This window comes from Acanthochromis polyacanthus, chromosome 3, assembly GCF_021347895.1.
Source record: "Acanthochromis polyacanthus isolate Apoly-LR-REF ecotype Palm Island chromosome 3, KAUST_Apoly_ChrSc, whole genome shotgun sequence".
NCBI lineage: Eukaryota > Metazoa > Chordata > Actinopteri > Pomacentridae > Acanthochromis > Acanthochromis polyacanthus.
In genome coordinates this window covers 12486870-12507283 of record NC_067115.1, presented here as the reverse complement: position 1 = coordinate 12507283, position 20414 = coordinate 12486870, and the positions used below count along the sequence as shown (strand labels likewise).

The 20414-nt window shown below is 40.2% G+C and overlaps 1 protein-coding gene across 4 annotated transcripts in view; it reads left to right on the top strand.

The window, feature by feature from the left end:
• Positions 1–20414, top strand: part of rgs12b (regulator of G protein signaling 12b) — a 52788-nt gene that overhangs the window by 12402 nt on the left and 19972 nt on the right. For all 4 annotated transcript variants that reach the window (XM_022218476.2, XM_022218475.2, XM_051946349.1 and 1 more), the window contains exon 5: positions 467–586. In XM_022218476.2, coding sequence (XP_022074168.2) covers positions 467–586 — 120 coding nt within the window. The remainder of the gene's footprint in view (positions 1–466; positions 587–20414) is intronic.

The window sequence follows — 20414 nt, the reverse complement described above, 5'->3', positions numbered from 1 at the left end:
GCATGTTCTCCCTGTGCATGTGTGGGTTTTCTCCGGGCACTCCGGCTCCTTCCCACAGTCCAAAAATATGCTGAGGTTAATTGATGACTCTAAATTGCCCGTAGGTGTGAATGTGAGTGTGATTGTTCATCTATATATGTAGACATGATCCATGTTTGGCTTCCCTCAACATTTGGGGGAAAAAAAAAAGGGGGGTGGCACTTCTTCTGCAACTTGATGGCAACACCTTTGACCAGTTGCACTTGAAGCACTTTTTGCACTTACTAATGGTTTTTCCTTATGTCTGAATTCTTGCTTGTGTTGTACGTTGCTTTGGACAAAAGCGTCTGCTAAATGAAATTGTAGAATTGTAGAATCAGTTTCATCAGTTGAATCAGCCACTTTGTTGCTGTTTATTCAGGCTCATTCACTTTCTCATATTATGTACACCATGTGAACTAAGCGTGTGTATCTGTTCTTGCTTCAGGGTGGTCGGTTCCGTGGTCTGACCATGGGATTCCCTCCTCTCCCCCAACGCTCCTCAGCCAGGCGCTCCTTTGGTCGCTCCAAACGTCTCAGCCTGGCCCGCTCACTGGACGACCTGGAGGTAGGAGCCTATGCACACAATCACACCAGCACAGGTGTACCAACAAGTGTTACTGCAGTGTTCAAGCTTAGCCTGACCACTGTGCTATTGTCACATTGGATTTACACGTGCTGCATCCATCTCTAATACTAGCAGCTCATACACCCCATACATCCTCACACAACACGTCAAGCCCTTTTCTTACATCGCCATGGCAACATAGACAAGAGTAATGCACTGACCCATCTTATAGAAGAGCTAAAATACACTTTGAGGTTTGTATTTAACGATTGTAGGATTTGTATAAAGGTTACTCTTTGAAAGTAGAATATTACTTGACAACAGTTTATTACATGCAGACATAGAATCGTGTAGAAGTATCCATTTTCTGCTGACTGTACAGTATGATTATACTATTGCAGGAATTATCCTTTTGCTCTCGTTATAGCTGCAGGAAATGACCCGATATCCAGTCATTTGAGAGCCATGAGTTTCATCTAACAAAATGCCTATTTAGTTCTATTTAACTGCATTTTATGAAGAGAAAATTGGCAGTCACTATTCTACTGTAGTACTCAAACCGGAACAGCAGACTGATATTATTTGTAAAATACCGCTTTATTGTAATTGTGGTGAGGTTTCATTACAAAAAAATCAATTTCCAACATCTTGTTTTTTTAATTTGCTGTTTTTAATCCTAAATTGAATGATAAAAGGATGCCTAACTTCTGTATGAAACAGGATAATACTGAGTGTTTTTGTCATCATGGCTCGTCTGTGTGTCCTGTGTGTGTGATGGCTGGCAGGACTAAACGAGAGTCCTGCTGTCTCGTTCACAAATCATAGCAGTAGCTTTGGTTCCTAGATAAAGATCAGAGGAAAGCTAAATGTTTCCGCCGTTTAGTGGTGACTGGGGCACACCGGGAGCAGATAAGCAGATCCCACACTGTTGCTTCAGGAGTGATAGTTTTTTATATAAATTTTTGGCATTTTTTCTTTGTTGGGCAGCACAGAAGAGTGCAACAGGAAACATGGGGAGTTACATGGTACTGAGGTGCCAGGTTGGATTTAAACTTGAAAAGCTGCATCTTAAGCAGGTTTCAAGAGCAGGTTTCAAGAAAATTTTCTATTGAGAAAAGTCATGTATATGAATCGTGTTGGTCAAGGTGAAAATTAATTTCTAGATTGCTTGGTGCCTCATAGTTAATTGGCTTCAATTCAAATCCAATTATTTTGCAATCACACTGTTTTTGGAAATAGGGCATAATTTCACTTTGTCCTTTGCTGTGCTGATGTACATGTTAACTCAAATGTCAGCTTGATGGTGCTCAAGGTAATACATGTGACACAAGGCATATTTCTTAAAATTACATTAATTTTCTTGTAATCATGACGCGGATATTAACATAAACGATTCATAATCAGGTTGTGGGTAATACTGAATTTGTGCACACTTGAGTTGCCCACTATTATAGGAGTTTCACAGGGGTAGATGCCTCATTGCCAGAGCATCCCATGGCAGGGTTTCTCTCCTCTATTTTCCTCTTCACCCCTCTGCCTCCCCACTGCCTCTATTCTACCTTTTTCTTCCGGTCGTTAGGCCTTTTTCTCTTGCTGCACATGCAGCAATGTCCACAAACAGAGAGGGCTTTGTGTTGTGAGAGGGGGAAGGAGAGAGATTGTGTGTGTGTGTGTGTGTGTGTGGGGGGGGGGGGGGGGGGGTGAGTGTAGTGATGGTGGTGGGGGGTAATGGGGTTCTAAGTGTTAGGCTGCACTTCTAATGAGCTCTGATGAGCAACAAACTGACATTCACCTCGTTAGTGAGGCTTAAACACAAAAGCACATACAGTACATACACACACACACACACATATGCATGTACATTCACAAATTGCAACTCTAAGTCACAAGCACATCGATGCACACAAGTATGACTACACTGTAATTGCACAGAAACACACACATACTTACACACAGCTCTTAGTCATCTTGTTAGCTGTGCTATTTAGGCTTCTCCAGCACCTTTCAGACTTCATGCTGCAGTTGAAATGTGTGTGAGCACTGATGGGTGTGGATCTCACTGTATAGATAATACCGTATGTCTATGTTGGCACAGTGCTTGTGGCTTGCTGCTCATCTTGTGATGGGTCTGATTATAGAGCTGAACCATTACACACTTACAACACACACAAACCCACTCACATGAGCAGACAGACAATGTCTTATGACAGCAGTTGGGGGAAGGACATCAGATTGTACACATTTGCTCTGTGTCTTGATTCTGGGTTTGATTTTTATTAACTTTTTTTGTCATATAATTTTCTCTTTGTTGTAAATAATACACAATATATGTACACGATACAGTACAAATATACAATTGCTTAAAAATGTGGATGTTTATAACCACAGAGAGCTATTTTAGAAGGTATTAGCAACAAGACAGAGGAAAAACTGCCTCATATGCAGCTGACTGAATTGACAATTTTAAAAGACACTGGTGCAACATTCTTTATTGAACTGGTCCCTTGATTGTAAGCTATCTACAGAACGGTAAAATGCACAAAAGTAACCATCAAACAGTTCACACAGTAGTTTGATACCAGCCCAACTGCTGCTGTTTTCCCAATTAACTGCATTGTATTGGTTATATATGTAGAGAAGGATGAAATTCCTCCTCAGTAGAGCTCCAGTGCTGATCTTAGACCAGTTCAGGCAGAGTCCTCTATATGTTTTGGAGTAGTTAGTTCAATGTAAAAAGTAATTAGCCTTTGGTGGTATAACATAGCAGATTTTCTCTGTGGAAATGTTTTGACTAAGACATACTATTTAATGCTTTCTCACAAAGCTTTATTGCCTTGAAGTTCACACCAGGTTGAAAGGAAAACTGCATAGGGATGCCCGTGTTATAATATTCTGGTACTGAAAAGCATACATCATATTGAAACATAATAGAAAAGCCACTTATATTTGCCTCACCCTTCAGTTTCGTATGAACACCTGTTGCTTTAGCAGTCTTTTACTTTCATTTACAAACTGTTAAAAAATGTTGGTATCAGATTAAAGGCTGTGTAAATGTAATTATTAGTCTGAACTACACATACTATTAAAAATGATTTGAATGATCAAGTTATTGACAAATGACATTGTGAGTACATTTTAAAGCAAAAATACTGAGCATGACCTTGCTCCATCTACTTATTTGTCTGAATTTGTTTATTATGGATTTGGTCTGATTTTGGGATGAAAGAATTTGAAAGAATTTGATTAAATCATCCTTGACTTTAGGGAATTCTGATTTGTATATTTCTGCTATTTTTTGAGCTTTTATATATAATCCATAATGAAAATCATTGTTAGATGCAGCTTTGAGAAATGTGCATTCAAGACTAGTTAATTTTGCCAAAGAGAATCCTAATTTATTTTGTGTTAGGTTGGACTTAAATCGTGGTCAGTTGTAATCTTTCAAGTTTAAGATTTTGAAAGGAAAAGGTACCAACGTAGTGCTGAAATTAGATTTAATATTTATGAAAAGCTAAAGCAGAAGAAGTGAACATCCCTGCACTTCAAGTATATTCTAGCTTACACAACTGTAATCCAAGTTTTTTTTTATGTTTACGTATTTAAAGCTTCATGCTTGAGATCCTAATTGTTTGAAGCCCTATTTCATCATGATAATATTGATTATCTTATTACAATGGCTCCTGTCAAGGGGTGCAGTATGTTAGTCAAGTGAACAGTTAGTTCATGAAGACAATGTGTTGGAAGCAGGAAAACTTCTGACATCCAAAACAGGAGGTCTTTTTGGGTTTTTGCAGGATCTAGTGGTTAGTTTCAGTCAAAAGTGGTGTAAGAAAGGACCACTGGAAAACTGGCGACAGTCATGGACTCGTTTTTATGCACAGGCAGAGAAGGCCGCTCCTTATTGTTTGAGAGGAACTAGAGCACAAATTGCTAAAAACTTAAATGCTGGCTATGATAGAAAGGTGTCAGAACTTGTGAGTGTCGATGCTGACCCCTGTCCACTGCTGAAAGTCCCTATGAAAGTAAGTACGAATGAGACCATCCAGCAATTGAAGATAAGGTCTAATAAATCATAGCCTCTTTTACATTATGTGGATGGCCAGGTGTGTGTGTGTCATTTACCTGGGAAAGAGATGACAGTAGAATGCACTGTGGGAAGAAGGCAGTGTGATGCTCTGAGCAATGTTCTGATAAAAAACTTTGGTTCTTGGCATTTCATGTGGATTTTACTTCAACATGTACCACCTACCTAAACATCGCTGCTGACCACGTACATTGCAACGGTATTCTCCTGATAGCAATGGTCTCTCTCAGCATGTTTCTGTACCCTGTCACACTGCAAAAACCATTCAGGAATGGTGTGAGGAACAAGAATGAAGAGTTGAAGATGCTGTAAAGGATCTGCTGCTTACACCTGGGTGTCTGATACCACAGGACACCTTCTGAGGCATTGTGGATATCATGCCTGGACACCTTAGAGCTGTCTTCATATCACAAGGGTAGCCTACACAATATCAGGCATGTGGTTATAATGTTGCGGCTGGTCAGTTTATTTTCTACTTTGCATAATTTTGGCACATCACTTTTAGCGAGCAAAGCCAAGCAGTTGTTGTGTGTGCTTCTTTGTATTTTTTATATGTTTATTTTTGTATATTGGTGCCTGTGTGACTTTTACGAAAGTTAATTGGTTTAAAATCCCAATGTTGCTCTCTCAGCCATAAATGCAGTCTGTTTCTTCAGGGTGAATGGTTTGAGTTTTCACAAACGCACATCATAGCCCTCACCCTAAGACATGTGCATCACAGTTTCCTCTATGCTCTGAGGTCTAGTCACCTGAAAGCGATAATTTGACTTTCTTGAAACATTGCTTTTTAAAGATACATGCAGCTCTGCTGGGCAAGATGAGGATTAATCAACATCCCCAAAAAACTCCACTTAAATAAATGTATTCAGATGCTTTTCCCACAACTCCTATTTTTGCCATTTTGTTGTTGTTTTATTAGCATTTGCAAAATGTCATTGTTTTTTTATTTACAAATTGTGTAGTTGTACTTATATAAAAAATTACACAATTTTTACTTTTTTAACCCGTTAAACTTCAGTGTACCGCCGGCGGTACACCTACTAATTTGCATAGGAATTTCAAGAATGTCCCACGGCTGCAAACGCGATTATACAAACACTATACGCCGATGGAAAGCTTAGATTCTCATGAATCCGCCGGTATAAACCACTTTCAGATGTGATTACCACAGCGGGTGAGAAAAACACATTTGTCCGACAAAAACGAATATCCATCCATCCGTTCTCTATACACGGCTTCAACGCACACAGCGCGACTCACATTTCCGGGTTCATTATTACACACAGAAAAAAATATTCCACAAAAAACGGCCATAATCCAACCTTTTACATCCAGACGACACAAGCCAGTAAACTATTTTGTCCAAAACATGTCCTGAAGTCGGTATAAAATCCACGAATCGGTCGTTTTCAAGGAAATGCACCTCGCAATGCGCGTCCAATATTCCCTGTATTTTTTGTCATTTTTTTAAATTTAAAAATAGAATATTAGCGATTTTTTTTGTACTGAAAACGGCTGGAATTGACTGAAGCTTAAAGGGTTAAAACTGTAGAAATTCTACTTAAGTGTAACTACTGATATTACACTGTAGAAATACCCTTTTTGCAGGAAAAAAACATACATTTAAATGTATATATAACTGAAAGTACAAAAGCATCAGAAAGTACCACAAGTAAATGTACTCATTTTTTAAAACAGCGTATTTCAGAATAATATATTGGATTCTACTGACTGGTGCACTAATGTGTTCATCACTTTCAAAAATGAAGCCAAGTAAAGGGCATTTAACTGTTTTATATAGTTCACCTGCTAGTTAGGGTGTGAGTTTCCCTTTGTGGATCAGTCAAATTTTATATTACAAAGTAATGTTTTTTTTATTCTCTGTATTGTATTTTTGTTTATCTATTTTTAAAGTACAACATAGCAGACAACAGTAAAATACACCTGAAAATACTAGCTGAGTACTTGGGTATTTCCGACTGCTTTAACTGGAATAAGTGAAAAGAACTTTGTCCGCAGTTATCCAGAACCTCTAGCTATAGTATGCTGCCCTTTGAAAACGGGACGAGAATGTGTTCTTGACATCACGTCAAACAACTTTTCAGAGAGGTTTGTGTGCCATATTGTGCTCCTGTAGGTTGGCACTGAATGCAGCCGCCACCCGTCTGTAGGTTATTTATCAGTGTGAATGAGGTGGTGCTTCATTTGCTGTCTTCACCCCTGGGCCAAGTGGAGGGCAGGCAGGAGGGGTGTGTGGAATAGAGTGTTAGGGTGAGTACCTTCCCTGTGTGTCAAGGCATGTTCAGGAATGCAGCTTGTTCGACCCAGTCATTGCCGCAGATAGCTGTCAGCTTGACAATCTCGTGTCTCCGTCTTCCCAGAGAATTCTTTGCTGAACGTCCAGTGCATCCATTTCTCCCCCGTTTTTGCTTGTTTTGCTCCCCCCTCACTATCACGAATGTCAGTTTACTCTCCAGACGTGCGTGGGGCATACTAAGCAGATGACAGAAGAGCGCACACATTCAACTTCACGCTGATTTTTATGTGTGGATGTGTTCCTTAATGGCAAGGGGTCTCCCTCTGCAGCCGTGCCTACGCATTCATCTTGAGTGTGTGTATGTGCGCGTCTCTCAGCCCACAGCAGTGTGGGTGGAATAGAAATTATACGCGGGTGGGTGCAAAGGCAGAGACAGAGGAGGGGGAAGAGCTGAGAGGCAGGGCAAGGGATAGAGAGGGAAGAGGAGGAGGCAAAGGAGGGGGAATGACAGGGAGAACAAGAAGGAAAGGGAATCTAGCGACAGCGACATTCTGTAGCGGTTTGGACATTTGAAAGCCATCAAGCTTTGCCACTTGGTCTCTCTGCGCACAAACACACAACCAACAGCTGATGACAATGTGCACTGAGGGGAGCTCTCACACGCAGTGCTGAGGATTACTTGTCTCTTCCTTCATGGAGCAGCAAACTTTGAGCGTGGATTCTGAAACAGCCACTGATCCAGTGAGTATATGAGCTGTGCGTGTTTGTGGGAGAATTTCTGTGTGTGTGTGTGTGTGTGTGTGTGTGTGTGTGTGTGTGCGTGTGTGTGTACATGTGTGTTTGATGCAGCCTATATTTCATCCCACTGACGGCTCCCTTGCTCCTGTCACATATGGCATCCAGGCTGTGTTACACAATCTTAACTGTTTTAGATCACTGTTCCAGGAGATGCTAATAAGTTCAATTAAAAATGCAAATAGATTTGAAATCTTCTCTGTTGGTGCTGATTGTAATGCTTAACATGTTTGGAAGGCCAAAACAATACTCTTGTTTAGTACCACCTCTCTCTTTGTCTGTTGTTGTTGAAGCACTGTTGGTTCATGCCAGTCATCCAATGCATATTTATTGAGGCTAAAATGAATTGAATGCACTGAAACTTTCGTTGTCAGGCCTATTTCTGGAATGACAGGTCATGTGACTAGTGCAGGCCAATCATCAGGCTCTTTCTGGCTCTGTAGAGTTAAAGGGAGACCTGTTGAGTCTTTGTTCAGTCCATTAGATTAGTTAATTTGTTTTGGGTTTGGTTTTGTGCTATGGCTACTGAGACATATTATTATACTATTATAACAAAATACCACACTTCATTCCTCATGAAATGTCTAATTGCATTTCAGAAATACTAAAATGGCTGTTCCAAATGTTTACGGTGCTGGTAAAGTAGCAGCTTATGGAATTTGGTTGTGCTGTCCACAGTGTAGTTGAACAGATCAATAGCTGTGTGTCCATGCAACTGTACACATGAAGTTCAGAGTGGGGGGGTTTTAACACTGTGGTGGAGAGCAGCACAGGACATTATTTCACTATACACAGTAGTGAGAAAAGAGCAGCCCTCTGACCCAACACAAGCACACACACACACACACACACACACACACACACACACACACACACACACACACACACACACACACACACACACACACACACATAGAGGCATAAAAAACTCATTCCTATCCCGAATAAGTGAATAAGAACACAATCCTGACGACCGAAGAGTTGAACACACATTTTGTATTTTGTGTGTGTGCAAGACCTTGTGTGTGTGTGTGTTGTTCCTCATGATATCCCCTGGGAGCAGAGTGTGTCAGATGATAAGACAGGATCAACACTGCTCCTGTACATGAAACACCTCAGGAGGCCAAGAGTCACATTAGACATAGCTCCAGTTTCCGATAAACACAAGTGCTTCTTTTTTATCTCCGTTAAGTGCCAGATGATGCAGTTTACCACATCAGCACAAACTGCAAACTGCGTCATGTGATAAGTCAGTCGCTGGACTGTTTTGTTGGGTTTTTTTTATTTTATTTTAAATTGTCTTGAAGTGTAGCTCAAGTAATAGTAAAATCTTACCAGTTTGAGGCTTCAGTTTGAGCAAATATCTTGACAATTCAGTCTGTAGGTGAAGGTCTACTTGTGAATGCTGTTCCTCTTTACTAGTGCAGTTTTCCTGTTTGGTATGAATCATTTTCAGGATTTCTCCTCTTTCTTTTTGCGTAATTTTGCACTGTGTGTGACGATGTTCCAGCTACTTAACCAGCGACTGCTGCAAATTACATTTTAGAAAGGCAGCAGCACATGAATCATATTAATCTGAATAGCAAGTATCATCAAAATGTCGTCTTTAAAAGCAGTATCAAACTTGCTTTCAAAGGGAGTGTGAGCAGCATTTGCTCTACTTTCTCTGACATGCGCATGTTGATTTTCTACATATAATTAGATTTCAGTGTCTTTAGCAGCTGATCCTCACAGTCATATCAGTTTATCAGCTAAATCATGACCGATTTGCTGCCACACAGTGATGACTGGTACAGAGACTGAGATTGAATGTAAGCTGTCTTCCAGCATTTAAAGAAAATTCTGAAGAAATCCATTTGGGTTTTGCTGGGTTCAGTGCCTCGCCTAACTGATAACTGTAGAGGGCACTGTTGAGTTTTATTTTGTGTGCTAGACAGAGAAAAAGAGAAACAGAACGATGGTAAATTAAAACCTTCTCTCCATATATAAAACTAGTTCGTTTGACAGAGATGATTTGGAAGTGAGCTAATACAAGTGTTTTCATGTGTTTTTCATTTATCTGGTTAAATGAAAAAACACCTGTTGATTGCTCCTACATTGCTGTAGCTCGCATCTCCCACACATTCTCATAAAAGACAGTGGCTCATGTCCCTCTGTTATTTTAAAAGTTTGAATTTTTCTTAACACTTCTGCTCATAATATTTTGTATTTGATTCACAGGATTTTGTAACGAAACACATTTTTCAGGTGTTTGCCAAAACCCTCTTTGGTAATTTTATCTATTACCAATTTCTGTGAACTAACTAAAGACTGGCTTGTTAGTTAGTATGTCAGCATATCCCAAACCCAAATGGCATCTACAAAAAAATAAAGCAGTTTCAGGATAGACCTAACTGAGACGTGATGTAAGAAATCAGTAGCGACTTGGAACATGTGTACTGCATGTGTGTGACTGCTCATGAGTGTAGTTGTTTGTGTGTAGTTCTGTTGTGTTTCTGTCATCTGATATCTGCAGAAGAGAATATTTTGGTTTTATGCTGAGCTGCCGTAGAAAAGACTATGATTTAACGTACAAACGCAAGGGAAAAGCCGATTGCCTGGACCACAGAAACTAGGTTGGGGGCGGGGGGGACGTGAAAAATATCTTTGCCTGTCATCTATTGAGTCCTCTATTCTTCTCTTCTGCTCTCTTCCTTTTCTCTTCAGGATGTGGATTTAGCCAACCTAAACTTTGTCATATCCCTCTTATCCTGTGTGCCGTCCTGCCTCTTCTCTCTTCCCCTGCTTTGACAGATATGTTTTGAGCTGAACTTGACACAGGTTACTTAAACACCACTCATGCTTCTTCCTGGCCTGTTAGATTTGTTACCGACCAGTGAACTGTTCAGAAATGGCATTTGAATAATGTGGTTTTAGTAGTTTTTGATGAAATTAGCTGAACCAGGCAAACTTGAAAGTTTTCAAAATTAGGCTTCAACTGGGCAGCCTCCTTAGCACCAGAAGCTCTGGTAATTAGTGCTTTGGCATCGCCTTCAGCGTGTGTGTGTGTGTGTGTGTGTGTGTGTGTGTGTGTGTGTGTGTGTGTGTGTGTGTGTGTGTTGGGGGGCTGAGTGCTGGAGCCATCCCTGATGTTGCTATGATACAGGGACGTGGAAGGTTAACATTAACTTCAGCATCAATATGGCAGCATTTTGAGCTGTATGGCCTCAAATGGTGCTTGTGGAACTGAAAAGAAGACAGAAAAATGTCTTCTTTCAGCTACTAGTCCTGAAAGTAGTATTGTTGTGTTTTTTTTTTTTTTAAATATTGTTTGCTAAGAGACACAGACCTCCACATAGCTCTTAATGCTTACTGTTATCTTATGGTTTTATCCCTTTGAACTGACTGTGGGCTCATTTTTCAGTGCATCTCTATGGAAACAGCACAACCACAGCTAGAAGTAGGCAGAGCTCAAAGGTACCTTGTGTGCTATATGACACAGTTCTAATACCATAAATCATAAAAATAGAAAAAAAATTAGTTAATATGTTTGATAATTTTTCACATAAAATTGAAATAACCTGAAATCTGCCAAGTGCCCCCATGTTTAATTTAATTTAATTTTTTTTAAAATCGGTGACTCCATATACTATATATTTCACAACTTGCATTTTTGATTTGTTTCTTGGCTTGTCTTTCCTTAGCTCTGTGTAAGCACAGACTGCAGTTCATCCCAGTTTAGCTGGAAAGTCCCCATCATGTGACTGTTAGTCACAGCCGAGTCACAAATTGTTACCTCAGACATGTAGACAGACAAGTGATTGTAAGGAAATATCACCATTTGATTGATTTCTTACCAAAATTTATGTCAAAAAATGTCTCATCAAACAATATTCTACGTTTTATATTATTTCTAACCGAATATCCACAGCCCTATGAACACGCTCGTGTATTACCACAGAGTGTAGCTCTGAGTCAGCTACTGTCTGCTGAACACAGAGCCAGTTAAACAGACACAGTCATTTAGTGTATGTGTTGTGTGTATGTAATTGAGTCATTACAGTTAGTCAGTCCAGACAGTGCTATCAAAACGATAGAAGTGTGGAAATATACAAGAAGGTGTAGTAACTTTTGCCAAAACAGGAAATTAGGGGGAGCTAGATGTAGGCTCAAGGCCATATGCACAGATTCAATTGCAGTCTTTGTTTGCATGTGTGAGAGAAAGAGTGTGCGTGTGAGTATGCGCTCAAGTCCTGTGAAGTGCCTTTGTTTGCTTCAGTCGACCTTTTAACAAACCTGCAGAATTTTCATTGATCTTTGTAAAGCTGATGCTGGTGATAAAACCCACTCCTCTCCCCATCCTCTCTTCTCCCCTGCTTTTAGTTTTCATATGTGAAACAGGGGAGACATTACATTTTTTAAAAAATGCATAACAAATGTATAGTCGAGTTTGATCGTGCGTACCTGTCTAGCTGTGATTTGAACAGAGAGGAATAGGAGAAGGGTGGAGAGGTGAAGGCTGTGCTGCAGCGTGATTGGCAGACTGACCTTTGATCACTCCCCTTCTTGGCAACTGCTGCATGATGGGGGCGTGTCACTATGGTAACTGAGGTATGCGTGTCGGTGTGTGTGTCCGCGAGAGAATGGAACTTCCTAGTCAGTCTGTCAGCTCAGTGTGTGGTGGAGTGAGTGTGAGAACGAGAGGGAGAGGTGTAGTAAGAGAGTATTACAGTGAGCTACGGTACATTTACTTTGTACAACTTTAGCAGATAGTTCAAACTTATCCTAAGACGTGTGTTTGTGTGAGGGGAGTGCTGAGGCATGGCTCCATCTAAGTCCACTGTCTGCATGAATTTCCTGCCCTAGATAGCTCCTGAAGAAGTTCTGTCAGCATCAGCGCACATGTGTATGTTTGTGTGGTTCAGATATGTAGATTGAGCAGTCAGCGGGTTTCCTCCTCTTTGAGAGGAGAGCAGGATGAGCCTGAGGAAGAGGCTCTCCTTCAAGCGGGTCTGGAACTTCAATACAGTGAGTAGTACACACTTATGCACACAATACTGTACAAGTAGTATTTATTGGGAAAATAACAAGCTTGCCTTTTTTATGATGTGAGGAAGCGAATGTAAGGAGGGACTGATTTCTTTATGTTCTTAGAAACAAAGTTATCTCACCCAGGTTCAAATATTTGAACTGATTTATTAGCCAAAGCTTTTAATAATAAAAGTTGAAGTGATGTTGCCAAGGTCCCTCCCTGAATGGGAAAAGGTAGCAGCCAAAACAAAAAATCCACAGAACTATTCATGGTTGGCAGCCTTTACTTTTTCTTCACTAAGGTTAATGACAAAAATTAAAGAAAGATGTAACTGGGAAGAGAAAATAGGAGTGCGAATGTTATTGAATGCATACCGGAGTTGTTCTCATCACTGCAAGTGACAAAGACAGGGACAGATGGACGAAAGCGCGTACACAATGAGAAAAGGAAGTCCATTATCTACATACCATAGAAGGGGGAAAACAAAGGGATGAGGGGCGAGTGAAGACAGTGTAGACGAGAAAGAAGACAAGAACTCATGGGAAAGAAATAGAGTTGAATTTAAATTGAGCAAATCAAGGACGTGTTCGTGGCCAGCTGAAGTGTGTGTAAAGGTAAAATGAGACAGAAGAGGGGAAAACTAAAAGATTTTGCGACAGCTCCAGGCTGTTTCTCTTCCTCTCAAAGCCAGATGTGCTTTGAGTAGGAAGGGCAAAGTGGGAGAAAAGAAGGAAGACAGAAAGAAAGACAGAAAAGTCAGGACAAGGACTGTGAAAAATTGAGGCATAGACACAAATAGCTTCCTTTTTCTTGTCTCTGTGAGTCATATGGTTTGTACATGTCATCCCGAAGGCTCTTTTTGTCTGTATGTGTTATGGAAAGTGAGAAAAGGCAGCTTTAATATAATGGAAAGGTGGGCTGAGTCAGCTGTCTCATTTCATGTGAAATTTACTTAATTTAGCATGTCGACCAGCAGCTGCCATCATATGCGTGCAGGTGTTAAGACAGAGGTTTTCAAACAGATTAATTTGCGTTTACGTATTGTTCCCTCTTTTGTCTGTGACGATGCTGTTGTTTAAGGCAACAAGCCAAGTAAAACAGACGTTTATCACCGGCTCAACCTCTGAGTCACATCTTCTGTGTGGCTCTATTGTAGGGAAACAAACATTATCTGCATTCCTTCCTTTCACTGAGAGTGAATATTGATTCCTGAGTGCATTTTAGGGATTTAGGGCTTCATCCCAGAATTCCAGAGTTGGTTACCCAGGATTTCACTGTGGAATATAATATCGAGTATTGAGATGATCGTGGGGACGCTGAAATGGAAAACACATAGAAGCCATTGACACTGAGATTGCTGATCACTCCTTGTTTACGAATTAATTTGAACAGTTTTTTTGTTTTTTCTATAATCTTATTTTTTTCAGAAAGTGGTAATTTGTTGGTCAGAGTTACGTGGAAATCTGTCTGGCTCGTACCCACACCTGTGCAGCCCCATTTGGCACACTCTTGGGTCATTAGAACATAATCAGCTTGTCTAACTCATCCTTTCCGTTTAGAGTTGAGCTATGCTAAAGCTAAGCAGTTTCTTGTTTGCCAGTGCTGGCAGGATGGCTTCAGTCTTCTCAATGGCAGCCACTATTCACCTCATATTCAAAAGTAAACACATAGGCACGCACACATTGAGACTGTTGGCTCAACAGCTTCCTCCTCAGCTGGAAGTGAGTGAGTTCGGACACATGCAGTCGGGAACTCTGTGTTGTGAATTCTAATTCACCTTTTAAGGACAGCGTGTGTGTGCCATTTGTTCAGTTATAGGTGTGGTCTCCTGTAGTATTGCCAGGGTTTATAGGCACATGGATAGACTTACAAGACATGTTCTTCCATATTTCAGTCATCTTTCACTTGTATACACAAGAGTAGAATCTAATTCCTTACCAAAGGTGGCAGTTAAGTTCCAGTCATGGAGCCAGGAGTAGGTTCCTGTGGTACAAACAGTGTTGTCTTTGTGTGTATGAGTGCATGTTACCCCTTCCAGTTTCCCCCACAGATAAACATTTTTCTTCACCCTGTCAAGTGTACTGGTCACTCTCTGTCTCATCCTGGGAAACAGAACGTCTTTTTCCGTCATCCATCCAGACACCAATAGGGCACGATTCGGGAAGCTTGAGATTGTCTAAATCGACTTTTATGGCTTTTAAAGGATTAATATTATGATAACTGTGAGAATAAACGGTTGTAAATTGTACTATGTGTTTAGTGACAGTTTGAACCTGACATCCAGGCTCCATAACAGATGACGTAAGCTACCCATTCCCCACTAGTCACAGCTAGTAAAGCACTTGGGACCTGTACACACAGTGACCAACCACTCCCTACACAATCACACACACACACATAAACAGAACATAAACAAGCCAAGCATGTGGCTACAAGGTAGCGGTTTATGTTCAGGGAGCTGAAAAGAGGAGGATGTAGGTAACCAAACAAGTTTTGACCTGTAGACACAAAATAATATTTTTAAATCTCACATAATCCAACAAGTCATTGTGCCACTACTGATCCTCTAGTGTAACACTCTGTCGCTACTGAAATCATTCATATCTTGTCTGTGTGAAGCAATTCTGTAGATCCCGTTGAGCCGCAAGATGACAACAGTGATAGACTGGAAATGAAAAATGCGTCTGTTTCCAGGGAGTGCAGTCATGTGATACAGCTGTGTAACTGTCTACAGGACTTCCCACTGAGTTAGTATTCAGGGCACAGGGCTTGTTAGAATACCAAAATAATCTTCCCAGACTTTATTCATTTCTGTGAATCCTAGGATCTAATTCAAGATAAGAAAGCATTCATAGACTAACCAGAGTTTAAAAATAGAGCTACCGGCGATGTTACGTAAAGTGAAATTTTTTGGTTTCACTTACTTAATTGTGAAGAGTCGAAAAATGATTATCTTAGGGTTTCAAGTGTTTGGCCTCAATTTGAAGATGTCATGGGCATTTTCAGTATTCAGTAAGTCAATGAATAAAAAAATAGGCACACACATAAACTAAAATCTTTAAATAATAGTTATTTGCTATCATATTTCCAATGATATTTATTCTTTGGCACTGACAGAATTTGAGGATTATTCTGCAGTCAATTTAGGAGTTAGTTCAAACTAGACTAGTAAAACTGAGTAGGCTGAGAACACAGACAACATCATACTTCCCACGTGTTTTGGTCACAGTTTGACCTGAAATGGCTGTTTAAAAAAATATCTGTCAATGTCCACTCACCGGCCACTTTATTAGGTACACCTGTGAAATTCAATGCAATCCAATACATCAGCTCTGCCATAAATTCTACTTTTATGATGCTTCTGCATTTTGAGGTTTTGTTGACGTCAAAAAGGTGATAATTCTGTACGCTTGTTATTGAGATCATTCTCGTTGATGGTAGTTGTGTCCTGGACTGCACTGTTTTTAAAGGTGCCCTAAAATGTTTCCCCCCTCATGTATGTTAATTTTGTGGACAAAAAGTCAAAATTATGGCAGGGCAGCTATGTCTGATTTTATTAGACTTCACAGATGCACATAGCAAAATGGCTGATGAGTGTATATTTTGAGTTTCTAAACTCTCAGATATTATGATTGGTAGTAGCCTCAAAAATCCAATAGCAATTACACTTCATATTACGCCTGTTGTCTTTTATTGAGACATTAGCCATTTTGATAACTGGGGGCGCACCGTGGGCACATGGTATCATAAAACCCTGTCATAGATCGTCTATAGGGTGTATTGCTTGCTTGCTTGCTTTTGTGAAATTTGCGTACCATCATCTGTGCCTGAATGATAAAGCCAGAAAAGATCAAATGTCAAATACCTAACTTACCTACTAGTGAGACAATATGTTGACACCATTACATCTTTCCTGTTATTTCTTAAAATAGGTAAGAATCAAGCTGCTATTTGGACTTATTTTTGCTTAAAGTTGTGTTTAGGAAGCACAGGGTTTTCTGAAGTGCAGATTCTGTGGTCTATTGTTTTGTCTCTGCGCTAAAAATCAGGTCAAGTCCGACCAGCTTGTTCAGCGAAATCTAACAAACATCTTAATAGCATCATGAGAGACTCTCATTAAGACAGTTTAAATGGCAAATAGACAATGTGTTGACATGTTTATTACCAGAGGTAACCATTAGCTACATGTCTGTCTGAATTCACCAAATTAATAACCATACACACACTCGCACGCATTCTGATGTTTTGCTTGAGACCTTTTTACTGCCAGTAAAGAACAAGTCCTTCACAAATGTAGAAGCCATACTTAGCGGCATCAGTCATGTGCCACTGTATCAATTTCTGAAGATATTATGAGGACATTTTCCATATGATGGGCACACAAAAACCACACCAATGTCAAAAATCAGCAGCAGTAGTATAGAGGCTGTGGTAAATCTGTGCTGCCAATAGTGCTAAAGTTCGGCGAAGGCAGGGGACACCACTCTATCATAGAGCTATAGAGATAAACAGCACTTTCATATTCACACCTACGGGCAATTCAGAATTATCAATTAACCTCAACATGTTTTTGGACTGTGGGAGGAAGCCGGAGTGAGAAAAACCCATACATGCACAGGGAGAACATGCAAACTCCATACAGAAGGTTCTAGGCCCAGGCTGGGACACAACCCAGGAATCTTCTAGCTGCAAGGCGACGATGCTAACCACTGAACCACTGCGCAACAGAGTTTGAAGCCAGTGGAAGCTAAAAGAAGTGTAAATGGGGGTATGAGGTGGCAGCACTTTCTTTGTTAAAAATAGTGGAGATACATTTGATGCTTTGTTTTTCTGTTATCAATACAATTTTCCAGCTGCATGCATCCCTGTGGATGTGGGGTATGGGGAGAGGAACTTTAAGAGGGAATGTCTGGAAAACCCCAGTCATTTTCTGCGGGTTGTCAGGAATGACCTGGACCTGCCAAGAGAGGAGGGGAAACACTGCTGGAATTACTCAAGAAAGGCAAAAGAAGGGAAGAGAAAGAGAATGATTTAAGGGAAGAGTGGAAGGAGAACGATGGTAATGAGGGACAGACTCGGGGTGAAAGACTTGGATGACTGATTAAGGGGAAAAGAACAAACAAAAGGAAAGAGAGAGTGAAAATAGGCTAGAGGGGAGTTAAGTAAGGAAAAAAAAAGAGGAGAGGGAACTTGGGGGCCTCAACCACTGTGCGTCTGGAAGTGATCACACTGGAGCTGAATGGGGATCAGAAGTGAACACACCCACTTTCTCACCCACACACATACATTCACGAAAGCAAAAGAATGCACCCAACGCAGAAAAAACACATCTCTAACAGATGTTGGCCATATGCAAACATACTGTAGACTGCCCCCATTTGAGACACAGGCTGTCTGTACACATATGAAACACAGATACATGGGAAATAAAATACATGATGTTGAAATTTGTGGTGCTCTAATCAGTGTGAGGATCAGGTAACCAATCTTTGCCTCCGTCATTTTCTCTCGTCCTCTGTAGTGGTTCGACCACAATCATCTGCTCTGAAGTCACACCAAATCTCTTTTCACTCAGCTGTGCCAACCTCTAGTCTTTCACGGACAGTCTGAAACAGCTAATCCCAGTGATTAAGATGGCTGTGCCATCTGGGCAGCACAGCTTGGCTCAAGAGAGGAAATGGCCAAGAAGCACATGAACCAAACCAGCACATATGCTGCTCTGAGGGGTCAACTTAATTGGACTGACGTTGCTGTAAAAGTGTGCATTGTTGGATTTGTGTGCATCACAGGTTCATTACAGATAGAATACGGTAGGGTTTAGCTTGATTTAAAAATAAAAAGTAGTTTGCATTTTTGAAAATTGGCCCGAGTGCCTTTATATGTACAGAAATCTAAGAGCATATTTACATGTAGTGTGGTAACCGTAGTTACTCTAAGTTTTGCATAATTTTCAACTATGAATGCTTAGTTTTCTGAGTGAGCTTTTAGACTTTGGCACAGAGTAAAATCAGACTAGAACACTTTTTTTCTCTAAGTGTGAATGTGAATCTTACTATTTACTGCTCAGCTGTGGAAACTGACTTATTCAGGCTACAAGAAGGATCTATTCATATTTTAGTGGTGGTTTCAGTTTTACTATTTTTTTTTTTGTTTTTAACACAAAGGCTTCCTCCTACAAGAAATTATCTTTTCCTTCATGCTACACTCTGCTGTTGCACCAATACTTTCCCTATCTCAATTCTTTATGCAAGTGTTCCTAAAATTAAATATGGTCATAGTAACCTGGTTACTTAAGTCAATGTAAATTCTAGATGAAATAACTACAAACTATACATAACTACATATTTACTTGTGGTAGTAGCACTTTTCTCTGCAATAGTAAATTTTCCTTATCACTCTAAGGATCTGACGGCATTCTGCTGCTCAAAGTTTTAATAGGATAATAATATCAAAAGTATGTTTAAACTCTTCCTTAATTACTGTCTTGTGGTTTCTCCTGCTTTGAAAAAGCCAGAGAGATTTGTGGTTACTCTATTTAGTGTTCACCATACCACACTAGCGGAGCAACCACATGATTTCTCAGAAACAAGTTCAAGCATTTCTACCAAATCCATAGAATAACTTTAGAAAATCATCAAGCCGTCTAGAAGATTCCCTCGTGTGTGTGCTGAGTACTGATGAAATTATTAAAAGTTAATTTCCAAATGTAAATGTACCACAGAATATACCTTCATAACCAGTGCAGCTGCTCAAATAGCGACTACAATGCCTGCTCCTGCCATATCAATAGGCAAAAAGCCAGACATTAGTAAGTTTAGTGGTCAGCTTAACAGAATCAGAAGCTTCAGATTGACAGTGTGGCTCAGTTTGTTTCCTCCAGAGAGCTGATATTTTTTTGGTGTTCTCTGCTGTGTACTTCTTTGTTTCTTCTTTCTCTCATATTCTCATTGGCAAACAGCACTGTCTGCTGCTTCTTAACCTTCCTTTCTCATTTTTTTTTTCTGTTCTCAATCTTTTTTTCTCACCCCTTTCTCCTTTTTATCTACTTCTCTCCTTTAGCTTTGTCTGAGTCATACAGTGTTTCATTGTTCCAGAGTTAGCTACATTACTGATGTCTGTTGAATGATCTCATCCCAGCTCAACATGTCTGGGATAAAAATCACTGGAGTGTAAACTGTGTGTGTGTGAGCTGTTTTGAGTCTGTGTCAGGGGAACATGATTTCACTATAAAGTCAGTTTGGCTTGAAAGTATGTCTGTTTAGATATTCTGTCTGTGGGTGTATGAAAATTTAGATTAAATAAAGTTTCAGAATGTTTCTACATGTTAAACTCGGCAATTAGGGATTGTGAGATATGCAAACAAACATCACACTTACTGTAAAACTGGGGGCAGGTCCTTTCTTCACCTTAAAACACACACACACACACACACACACACACACACACACACACACACACACACACACACACACACACGTTTGTTTATCTATACCGGTAGGGACATACCATTGACTCCCATTCATGTCTAACCCTTACCCTAACCTTAACCTTCACCAAAACAATGCGTAACCCTAAAGAAACGTTTTTGCACTTTTACATTTTTTAGTACCAACAACATGGCCAAGAAAACGGTGTTGCCACCCGTGGGGACCTCATTTTAGGTCCCCACCGTGAGACGAGT